The sequence below is a fragment of the Mastacembelus armatus genome, chromosome 17, assembly GCF_900324485.2.
Source record: "Mastacembelus armatus chromosome 17, fMasArm1.2, whole genome shotgun sequence".
Taxonomy (NCBI): Eukaryota; Metazoa; Chordata; class Actinopteri; order Synbranchiformes; family Mastacembelidae; genus Mastacembelus; species Mastacembelus armatus.
Window position 1 is genome coordinate 12,826,415 of NC_046649.1, and position 12,588 is coordinate 12,839,002.

A 12,588-nucleotide genomic window follows, 5' to 3' on the forward strand; every position below is an offset into this window, starting at 1 on the left:
ACGCCCTGAGCGGTTTCATCCTCCTAGCCCCTCCTTCCCTGTTCAGTTCTAATACATCCACTTCCCTGCATAAATGTGTCATTACAGTATCATTATGTCTATGGCATCCCCCCCCCCCCAAGCCTCCATTTACAGGGACTTAGGTACTGTGTTCTGGGACTTACGTGGGCCCATTATGTCATTAAGTCATTATGAGCCAGGACAGAGAGAAAATAATACCCATAATAGGAGCTACATTGGGCACTACTTAAATCTATTCTCCCATCCTGCCTGCCTTCCTGTCTATTTGTCTGTCTAGCTGTATATCTGTACGTTTCATGTTACGCAAACTTCTACCAAGTTATCTGCCTCTCAACAGAGACAGCTGGAAGAGAAAACTTCTGAAACTGTTTGTTGCGCGTGCATGGCAATGACCGACTTACCCCAGAATTAGGATATGCTGTCCAGCCCAGTTCAGCTGTGGCCACCCGAGTGTCCATCACGGTCTCTGCAGCAAAGACAAAGAGGTAGAGATAGGGAGATACAGTGGTTAGCCTCGAAAAAGCTATTTTGAGTATCATTCCAGAGTTATACTGCATTCAAGCCCCAGTGATCACTTGACACTATCATCAATGAACAGAAAGGAGACGAATCCTTCACAGCGTTTCATCCATCTCTGCTAGACTTCTGTTAAGACAAGATACATGGAAACAAAGCCTTGGTACTTTGCTGGAAGGAATGTCTGAGAGCCTCCGTCATGCTGTTAAATGTTGAGTTTTGCATTGTGTTCTCTCTGTGTGAGCATGAAACAGTATACGCATCCTGCCTTTGTTTGTGTATGTGTGTGCATGTATTTGCACGATACGCAGTCATTGATGAAAAAAAAAAAAATAATAAGTGGATATTTTTGTACTTGTGTGTGAGTGAGTGCACAGGAGAAACACTGTAGGGGATTTTTGTGTGATTGTGTGTGAATGCTGAATCTTGTCATATTGTTTACTCAGAGACAGTGGCTGCAGGCATGGCACAGGTCCTCAGTACTATCAACACACTTTGATGTACATAGATACACTTCCAAGGCATGTGGTGTACATGCAAGCATCAATGACATGGGAAAAGATATCTGATCCTTCCCTGTAGTTTTAAAAACATTTTGCACAAGGTGTACCTTAAATAACTATATGGTGCACAGATTGCAAAATAAAAATGAGACAATAAAAAGTTACAACCTTAGAAAGGAAATTCTGACATTGAGAGGAGAAGATCTGAATTGATCTCAGTTCGTATTACATGAGGTGTCATATTTAGCACCATATCTATGAAATATAAGAACATAAAAATTACCTATTCTCTCTTGCCCTCTTCCCTTACTAATCCTCTGTGACAGACCACCATAGACAAATAAGTCTGGCAGCGCACCCAAAAGGTTTGTCATCCCTATTTTGATTAATATCTGCCTTGCTGGCACACAGAAACCTAGAAAGCTCATATAGCTCCTGGAAAGAATAGAGAAATATGGCAGTTATGATATACCACTTGTCTGTCCTGTTTCACCTTCTGACATAAACGCAGATTTATAGGATGATGAACTGGATGATATGTTGGCCTCAGCAGTGTAATGATAGAGTCATAATTTACCTTTTTCCTCTTTGGCCTAACCATTCCAACTTTCCATATAATTTTTTTTTTTTTTTTTTTTTTTTTGATAACCCCTGCCCCCTCACCTGAATGCACCCTGAACTGTGTTTGTTGTGGCCAAACAGATAAAAACCAGGATACAACAAGTGAACAGGGTGTCTGGATGATGATTTGTAAGCAGTGTATGTGGGAATTATCTGAAGAACTGCAGTTGTGTCTTTGCTTGGACATCATCCGCTATCACAGCAAATGGTTGGCTGGCGACACCCACACGTGTTTTTGATAAGGGAGAAATCTCACTGGATGAAAATGCCCTCGTTCCAGCCCTCAGCACCCTCCCTTTACTGTTCCTTCACAGAAAGCAGACACCCGCACCTGTTGCCTACTTTGGAATCTCACTAAACTTGCAGTGATTTGGGAATCATTCCAAATGATGGAGCACTCGAAGCCTGTCATTTGCAGTTCAAGTGGTCTTGGTAAAAAACAAGTACACTGGGGATGAGTGACAAGCCAGCGGCAGGATAGGAGGAGGCCTTTCATTCTCAGTCTCCCCTCACTGGGAGAAACTGTCCTCAGACATGAAACCAATTAGCCTAGGTAATTCAGCTTCATACACAAGCACTCACGCATATACACATTAAGAGAGACACATGGATGCACATATTGCATGCACATGCACATGAACACGCACACACACATGCACACGCACACACACAGGCACATTCACTAGCCAACTCAGAGAGCAATTTTCTGTGTACACCTACAGTGACAGCCTTGTTCACACCCGGTTTCCATCAGAGTATTTCAATTTCTCTAAGATCATCCTTGCCTTGTCTAGTTTCCACAGCCAGCCAGCCAGCCAGCCAGCTCTAGCCCGCCTGCCTGTACGACTTGCTGTCAGCTGGGGAGATAGGAGCATGAAACAGCCCTCAGCACCAGCCAGCATTGTGGGGACTGCCAACCTTTTCTCAAGGGAAATCACAGAAGCTTTAGTCAAATCACACAGGCACTTGGTAGGCCATTTGCTATCTCCCTTTAAAGCAAAAGGAAGGGGAAAAGAGACGCAAGATGGAGAAGGTAGGACACACACACACACACACACACACACACACACACACACACACACACACACACACACACACACACACACACACACACACACACACACACACACACACACACACACACACACACACACACACACACACAGAAAAGTCAAAGGCCCATGGGATGGTTGGATGGGCCTTGCCATGTGACTTAATGTCTGCCATTAGCAGAATATCAGAGTAGCAAATGAGTAAATGGAGTATGCTAAGTGGTTATTAGCCACGGAGGCGGGGCTCACACAGGCAGCATGACACAGCTCACACACCTGTCCACTGGCAGCAGGGATTTGGAGAATCCCTTCTCCCTTGTGTAAGTGTATGTGTGTGAGTTTTAAATGAGCTATTATGTGGACAGTTTATCCATTTAGCTGTAATTGGACTCAAATTTGAGTTTCATTTTTAAAATGAGCCTCAGACATTAATTGGAAAAGCAGACCTTCAAAATTATAAGAGTGCATTTTGGATTATTGCTAAAATTATAAATCATCCTATGACCTAGGCTACACAATAATTACGTTTAGAAGGAACTAATCAACTATGTGTTTTATTAAAAAAAGCAAAGGCTAAACTAAACGGCTTAAACGGCTAAATAAAGACAGTCTTCAGATAAATATATAAATTAATATGTAAATGTTTGGGGATCAAATATTTCTATCTCTTTTAATAAACACTTCCAGTGTTATTGCATACAATAATTTGCATTAACCAAAAATAATAATGTAACTGTAAATGTGCATTTGAAGCAGCTGATTCATCTTTCCTCACTTTCTGTATGTAGGGCTACTCCTCAGCTTCAACCACAAAGCTTTCTTAAAAACAATTAGTCCTTTTCATGTGACAAAACTGAAGAAATGACACCTTGCTACAATGTAAAGTAGTGAGTGTACAGCTTGTATAACAGTGTAAATTTGTTGTCCCCTCAATATCTCAACACAGCCATTAATGTTTAAACTGCTGGCAACAAAAGTGAGTACACCCCTAAGTGAAAATGTCCAAATTGGGCCCAAAGTGTCAACATTTTGTGTGACCACCATTATTTTCCAGCACTGCCATAACCCTCTTGGGCATGGAGTTCACCAGAGCTTCACAGGTTGCCACTGGAATCCTCTTCCACTCCTCCATGATGACATCACAGAGCTGGTGGATGTTAGAGACCTTGCACTCCTCCACCTTCCATTTGAAGATGCCCCACAGATGCTCAATAGGGTTTAGGTCTGGAGACATGCTTGGCCAGTCCATCACCTTTACCCTCAGCTTCTTTAGCAAGGCAGTGGTCGTCTTGGAGGTGTGTTTGGGGTCATTATCATGCTGGAATACTGCCCTGTGGCCCAGTCTCCAAAGGGAGGGGATCATGCTCTGCTTCAGTATGTCACAGTACATGTTGGCATTCATGGTTCCCTCAATGAACTGTAGCTCCCCAGTGCCGGCAGCACTCATGCAGCCCCAGACCATGACACTCCCACCACCATGCTTGACTGTAGGCAAGACACACTTTTCTTTTTAACCCTCACCTGGTTGCCGCCAGGCACACTTGACACCATCTGAACCAAATAAGTTTATCTTGGTCTCATCAGACCACAGGACATGGTTCCAGTAATCTATGTCCTTAGTCTGCTTGTTTTCAACAAACTTTAGAAGAGGCTTCCTTCTGGGACCACAGCCATGCAGACCAATTTGATGCAGTGTACGGCACATGGTCTCACCACTGACAGGCTGACCCCCCACCTCTTGAACCTCTGCAGCAATGCTGGCAGCATTCATACGTCTATTTCCCAAAGACAGCCTCGGGATATGACGCTGAGCACGTGCACTCAACTTCTTTGGTCGACCATGGCGAGGCCTGTTCTGAGTGGAACCTGTCCTGTTAAACCGCTGTATGGTCTTGGCCACCATGCTGCAGCTCAGTTTCTGGGAATTGACAATTGTCTTATAGCCTAGGCCATCTTTATGTAGAGTAACAATTCTTTTTTTCACACCCTCTGAGAGTTCTCTGCCATGAGGTGCCATGTTGAACTTCCAGTGACCAGTATGAGAGACTGAGAGCAATAACACCGAATTTAACACACCTGCTCCCCATTCACACCTAAGACCTTGTAACACTAACGAGTCACATGACACTGCGGAGGGAAAATGGCTTATTGGGCCCAATTTGGACATTTTCACTTAGGGGTGTACTCACTTTTGTTGCCAGCGGTTTAGACATTAATGGCTGTGTGTTGAGTTATTTTGAGGGGACAGCAAATTTACACTGTTATACAAGCTGTACACTCACTACTTTACATTGTAGCAAAGTGTCATTTCTTCTGTGCTGTCGCATGAAAAGATATAATACATTATTTACAAAAATGTGAGGGGTGAACTCACTTCTGCGAGATACTGTATGTTTGACCCTACATCTCATCACTTGACCCCACATCTTATCACTCAAGGAAAGACAACAGCTGACTGCAATTCCTCCCACTTGAAGAGCAGCCCAGAGTGTTTTCTCCTACCTGCAAGCTCCAATAAATTAAACACAGCCAGGTTCACCAGCAGTTCAGTCTGTGGGAAAATGATTAACACTGAGAGCTTAATGTTGACTATGTAACCATGGCTCATAAATCTACTGGAAAACAATAGCTTGTAGGTGTCAAAGTAGCCAGTCTTAAATGGATTCAAAGAGCCACAAGGCTGGAGGATGTATTGTGATTACATTGTAGAATATTAGTTACCCTAAATCATACAGTGGTGTAAAGCACAGTCAAGCCAATGCACTGCCAGCATCCTAGCCGAAACCCACAGGTTGCAAGTTAAGCCAAAAACAAGGCTCAACCGAGGGCCTACAGGTTCCAATCCCAGAAAGCCCAGCTCCTTCTCATTAGCAGCAAATGATAGATCAATACCAAATGGTAGGCTGTTTCCACAGATACAGAGCAGGGGCTAGGGAGGGGGAGGGAGAGAAATGAAAGAGCGAGAGAGACTGCATTAAACATTGATGGAGCCCTGCATTACAGATCGATAAGGCAGCCCTCTTCACACAATTACACGTCAGCAAGCAGTCGCATGATACATCACATTGACACACATATTGCCAGCAGTTGGGGTAAAGAACATCTATGGGAAAAGAGCTCCAAGAAGAAAGAACAGCAGGAATGGATTGCCTAATCTCTCAATGATCTTTGAGCTTTTATGTATGACTTTAATTCTGCAGTTTGCAAGTCTGGATGGCAGTGTCTGTATAATGTCTGCTTTTGTGGCCATGTCTGTATGATTGCGTGGATGCTGGTCGATAGAACATGTGCTAAAGCGCCTGTCTCCTTAGTCAATAAGGCAGACAATTCTCCACAGATTTCCCTTCCCACCCCATAACACATCTTTTCCATTCATCTATCCTTTTAACCCCCACCCCCACCCCACAACTGCCTGCCACTATGTCCTCCTGCTCAAGGATGCTGGTACACTTTGTAATTCAATGAGACAATCATGTCCAGCTGCTGGTTGCAGGGCTGAAAAGGCATTCTCTTTGTGATTGTAACGACATACTTATAAGGTTTGAGAGCTTTGAATGACATTATTTAAGAGTGGTTTATCTTTTCACAGAAACGGAATCAAGATAGGAGGAGAAAAGGAGAGACTGAAGGGAAAAGACAGAGAACGAAAGACAGAAATGAAAAAGCAAGAGGAGAAATCAGCAGGATTGAAATGAGCACTTAACAATGATGAAGCCCCACGGTAGCCTGCTGAGCCTGGCATCTTAATACCAGCTGAAAGTAAAGTGACAAACAAACAAGAGCGAAAGCCTCTGCATGTCCCAAACTAATCAGCCATCCAGTCAGGAGATGTATTTTTAAAAAAAAAAAGGAATATTTTTGACAGAGTGAAGTACTTTGTGAAGAAATCACGTGGGAGCTTCTGATGTAGACAATACTCACTCACCGCAGCTTTGAAAATCACACAAAACAGACTCAAGTCCAGCAATGAGCTGATTTAAAAACAGTGAATGGGCTTATGTCACAATACTGCTTTAGGGTGAAAAACAATATGAAAGCAGTAATAACCTCTGTTTGAGTCATTGTGTTCAGCAAAGAAGACAATCCTTGCAAACACACTTGTGAGACTTTTCTAATCTATGCCACACTAAAGCCTATGTCAATCATACTGAAGGTTTTTTCCCCCTTTAAATAGAAGATACAGAACAGTCAATGAAATACATCAAAAGAAATATGTTACTACTATGTCTCCCTGAAGACAGAAATGACAATGTGGCTGATGTGAAAATTGAACATAAAATAATCTGCCATCCTCTGAGACATTAGCATGGACTGATGGGATACACAAGTCCCGCATCACCGAGCCACAGACAGAATTAAATGAACAGGCTCACAAATCACACACACATACACGCATGCACGCAAGCGCGTGCACACAAACGTATTAACAGTGTTCTGGGTTTGCAGTTACTGGCTCTGGCTGAGTGAAAATAAAATTTTCAGCATGAAAGAAGAGCAGGTCAGTATCAGAGACAAGTGAGAAAGTGAAGAGATGAGCGGAGGTACAGAGGAGGAAAGCTACAGGAGCCAAAGTGAAATCAACAACAGATGTTAAAAAGAATGGCTTGCAAGATGAAAAAATGAATATACATGCATTACATGCAGAACCTGATGAAATTAACCTAACGTCACAGGATGTTGACATTCACTTGGCCGCAAACATCTGGGCCAACTTGTATTACCTATTCAAGCTTGTGGCACTTCGCATGCAGCTGCACTCTCTTTCCCCACTATTGGCAGTTTGTAATAAAGATATGGAAAGAGAAGCAGAAAAACACAACAACCCCCTCCTAAGGCATAGTGGGTAAACACAGACAGGAACACTGTTAATGCGCACCCCAGACTCATGCATCTAATCATATCTTAATGGTCAGCCACTCATTCAGCTACCGGTGTAACAGCACATTTATACATAATCCCCCCGCCGCCACCACTTCACACGTCTCCCTCTCTACCTCTTTTTCCTTTCCTCTCGCTCCCCTTCCCTCCCCTGGTCAGGGGAGAGAGGTTAGGCACATCATTTGCATTCATTAACATTACATTAGCAGACAGAGTGATCTTTAGAAACCAGGCTGCCGGAGAGTGTCATCTTTAATTCATCATAACCCCACCACCCATCCTTTTCACTGTAGCATTACCTCCACCTTCATTTTCTCCCTCTTTCCTCTCCTCTCTTTCCTTCTTGGATCTATCTCTCCATTCCCTCATTCTCTTCTTTCCTTAATCCCAGTGCATACTTTTTCCTCTACTGCACATGTCTTTATTCTCCTTATTTTTTTTTTAACCTTCTTGTCTCTGATGACAGTGGGGTTGATTTCTATTCCTGCTTAAGCTCTATATAGGATACGAAGGGTACAGGACACACCAGCCATTCTAGTTAGACCATGTACACCTTATAAGCGAAAGGCAAAACAGACCTGAAGAGCTCCAGGTTTACTGGTCTCTCTGGGGTGACCTATGGCCTCTGTGTTTATAACAAAAAAAACAAAAAAACAAAAAAGGGTCTTCTTAGTCAAAGGATTCATAAAAACTGTGATCTCAGCTGCAAAAATATGTACATCCTATCTTTTCTTTTAAAGCTTGGAAACAGTGAGCAATTTTCTAGCTATACAGTTACAGCTACATGAAAAGGTTAAATTATATGAACATAATCTGGTAAAACACACTGTTTGGCATTCAGACAAAGGATATGTGATTTCTCTCTGCTCCTGACGCACGGAGCAGAAACATGATCTCCCTCCATGTAGATTTCTGAAGCGTGTCTGGCAGTGATGACACCACTTAGGGAATTCTGCAGTTACTTCACTTTAGGCCGTCATTTCATGTATTCTCACAGTATTCAGTCAAAAGCCCGCATTTCAGTTGTTGTCCTTGACTCCTTTATCATGAAGATCATGCTTATAAGAATTCCTTAGAAAACACACAATACGCACAATCATGTACAGACACATTCATTTAAATTATTATGCACGCAACCACCACCTTGCAGCTCCTGTCCCGATTTGTGCAACTATTTTTTTTTTTTTTTTAAGTTACTGGCAATTTTAAAATAAATTAGAATTTATCTGTTTTTGATATAAAGAATGTATTTCATCGAAAAATTTAGTGCATCAAGAAAATTATATATTTCTGATATACTCATATTACTATGCAAAAATAATGCTTACACACCTATTTAGAGTACCAAGGTGTCAGAAGTGCAGGGAACTTGAAAAGTAAACTATTTTATACCTAACAGTAATGAGCCCGGGATCTGCTAAGGTTTGTTGTAGCAGCAGACCAGCAGCAGTGACCAAGCAATAATCCAGATGGAAACAGCACTAGCCTCCCACAACCACCACAATACTCATTACTGCTGATATTACCTCAGCCAGCCTGTCTGCTTTTAAGAAACCTGGCAATTTGCTGCAGTAAAATGAGGTAATTACAACTCTTATCAGGTTCCTCACCTCACAAAACAGGATTTAGAGAGAGGGAGACTACTCCTCGATGGTTCACTGGCTTTGAAACAAGGCTTTGGCTGACTTTCCAGTCACTCAGCCACACCCACCCACTGTTATTTCTCTGAAGCTCCTGCTCCTACCTACTCTCCTTTCTTTTTAATAAAACCATTAAAAGCACAGATTTGATCACTTTAATGACACACCTAAAAGAATTCCTCAACCAATGACCCAAATTGAAAGCTTGGAGTGGTTGACGTGCACCGTGGAGTCCAGGGAACTATCCCTTTACAGCAACAACTGCACCAAGCAATGATTTCCTGCTTCCAACCTGGAGAACAGGAAAATGAGACTGAGTACAAAACTCTGTGTTTACACTGGAGAGCTAAAATAGAGAAAATGACAATGTAATTTAACCTTTTCCCATCAGACGAATGTCTTTACAGTGACAGCCTTTCCACTGAGGCCTTGACATTTCTAAACTTCACATATGAAAGCTAGAAGTTAGCCCTGGCTTGTCCCTATCATCACTTCTGTTGGCTAGAGACACAACGAGGAGTCTGATGGAGAAGCGTGTCCGGGTCGCATTAGGACTGTGGGAGGCTGACATTTAGCAGCAGAAACCGTAGCTAATGGGCTATCTGGGGTGAGTTAAAACATCTTTGTTTTTTCAAGCAGAAGAGGAAGTAGTGCTCTGAGAAAAAAAAAAAAAATGATGTCACTCAAGTTACCACCCACTGCCGTCCTTCACTCTCATTAAGACAGCAAGGCTTGTCATTGGCAAGGTCCTGCATGTGTGTGAGCAAGTGCATGCTGTTTTTGAATATCAATGGGACAGAATCACAAAATGAAGTAAAAGAAATAAAGGAATAAATGCAGCTAGTGCCAAATATGTGCACAGTGTCTGATGCCATCTCAGTGTGACTCGCCTGGTTGCTTTTTATGGCAACTGAGGGTTAAAAGGGCATAGAAGTACATAAAACTGACTGTCCTTTTCTGTCACACACTTGAACCGAGATAACCATCCCATAATATGCTGAACCAGTTCGGAGGATAGCGAGAAGCCGGGAGAGATGGAGAGATTAAGCAAAAGAGAAAGACAGGAGTTCATATGAAGAGAGATACTAAATCAGATATGGAAGGAGTAATCAGAGAGACACTGCGAAGGATAGGGCAACATGTGGCATCACCCTGTGTTATCTTATCCATAAATGGATCTAACCTTAGCCAAACACAAGAGTCGCATCATTTCTTTGAAATCACCTGACCCCATTTTTGTCCTGCTGCCTGAATGTACAAAGCCATGCTCTGTTCTTTTGTGGCACTTGCAATATTTATGAACAGCAGAGCACAGGAACAAAATTGTCTCACCCCAACATGGACAGAAACATTACGCTATCAGCGGTAAAAGAAGAAGGAAAAAAAAAAGTATAAAAGGAAAGTAAGGTGTGTAGACACATGTCAGAGCAAAGTGATAAACCTTCCCCTCAAAACAAAATGCAAATGAAAAAACATAAGACAGCCTCCAGAAGACTGTGTCAAGGGGAGAGGCAAACACCAGCTAGTTATATCCAATATCATTAGAGGCTCTTGTTAACCATGTTTGGATGCGCCACAAAATTGACTCGTGCCCCCTGAATAATTCCCCCATTGATGGAAGGAGAGAGAGAAACAGACAAGAGAGTATGAGAGAGAATCATAGAGAAATAGAGCCTAGAGAATTTGATGCCGTGCGCTCCCTCTCTTCTCATCTGTGGCAGTAAAAGAACGACCTTCAACCACCTTGAACCCACTCAAGCTGAATTTCAATAAAAGTCAAATTAACACCCGTGCCCATGGGGCTTGGGCAAAGTGCTAAGCCTCAACTGACGGTGCATATAAGACGATTTAACAGTCATATGGAGGTGTGAGTGAGTCAATCACATCACACACTTCTCGCTGAAAGTGAACACTCGATGGCGAGCAGTGGTTACTGTACCTGTCGGGAGAGGATGGCATTGGATCACTTGCTGTTTTCCTTGAGTGTGTATTGGCCAGAACTTCTGTGAAAGCTCATATGCCGAAATGAGAATAGGGGAAAGTGTTATTCAATTTTGCCATGTTCTCCCTTGACCAATGTAGTGAGATCTAGGTAATTGATGCCTCAGTTTGGTACTCCCCAGTCGGGTGCTCTTCACCACGGGGACAGCGCTGGCTAAGACAGTGTGAATGAGAGGAAACACGCGGCGTGATCTTACTCCCTTAACCGTGAGTGAGTTGTTCCTTGGGGATCTCGTTAAGTGTAGCTCCGCCACACACACATGCTCACACAGCTTCACAATGACACACATATAAACAGCAAATACATCCCAAGAGTCTGACTACGCATATGGCAAAAGCAACAAGAGATTCTGATGCTAAGATCACCTTCCTTTCCTGCCATCTATTTCATAGGAAAGCCAGTGGACTCTCCAGTCCCTCCAAGCAAACACAATGCTTTCCATTAAAAGCAAAATACCAAATCCACCTTCGCGCAGCATATGGCTACATGCTTGAGGAAGTCTATATTTTTGGATATGGGCTTTGTTTTTCCTCTGGGGAAACTTCTGGAATGTGCCGTCAGCAATGGGGGAATAAGAGATAGAAAACAGTCCTCAGGCTGAAAGAAAAACTTTCAGCAGAGGATCTTGCCCTTATAGCATGAGGCTGAATCTTTAAGAATCTATAACAAGAGAGAAGGAGGAAAAGAGAGATAATTTTTGGCTCTGGGGAGTAAGAGGCAGACCTTTTCGAGTATATTTGTCTGGAGGCCTCTCATCTTGCAGGGGAAAACAGGACATACCCTTTCCATACTTTTCAGTACTTTTCTGGAGTTGGAGAATGGAAACTGTAAAAAGAGGAAGCTCCTGGGAGGAATTTGCAGTGAGGCTTCATTTGATGCTGGCATTTTTATTTCAACCTCCAACCTGCCCACTCTTTTCATTTCCTTTTTTTAATAAGTTATACGTTCTATTCATTTATCTCCCTAATTCTCTTTCCACCCTTCCTACTCTGATTGTGAATGCAAAGGCATAGCTCTGTAAAATACTGAACTCTTCAGCAAATGTCTTTTCACACACACTGGATTCTCATCTGTTTTGCCACAGGGACAGTGTGGGTAATTTTGATCTCATGCCATCCAACAACACATGCATACACACAATATATCTCTTCTCATCTGAATTGGCGAGATATCCGAGTACTTGAGCTCTGGCCCAAAAAAGCAGCCCAAATGTCACAGCTGTCCAGTGACACTACCAGGCAGCACAAACATCAGCCATCCCACTGGCTCTCTTAGCTCACAACACTAGCTGTCATCTTTTAGGCAACATCCACCACCAGTAACATTTTCCTTTTTTTTTTCATCCTGTCATTTTG

The 12,588-nt window shown here is 42.7% G+C and overlaps 1 protein-coding gene across 2 annotated transcripts in view; it reads right to left on the reverse strand.

Moving 5' to 3' along the window:
• Window positions 1–12,588, reverse strand: part of ephb1 (EPH receptor B1) — a 139,918-nt gene that overhangs the window by 92,973 nt on the left and 34,357 nt on the right. For both annotated transcript variants that reach the window (XM_026314575.1, XM_026314574.1), the window contains exon 2: window positions 423–487. In XM_026314575.1, coding sequence (XP_026170360.1) covers window positions 423–487 — 65 coding nt within the window. The remainder of the gene's footprint in view (window positions 1–422; window positions 488–12,588) is intronic.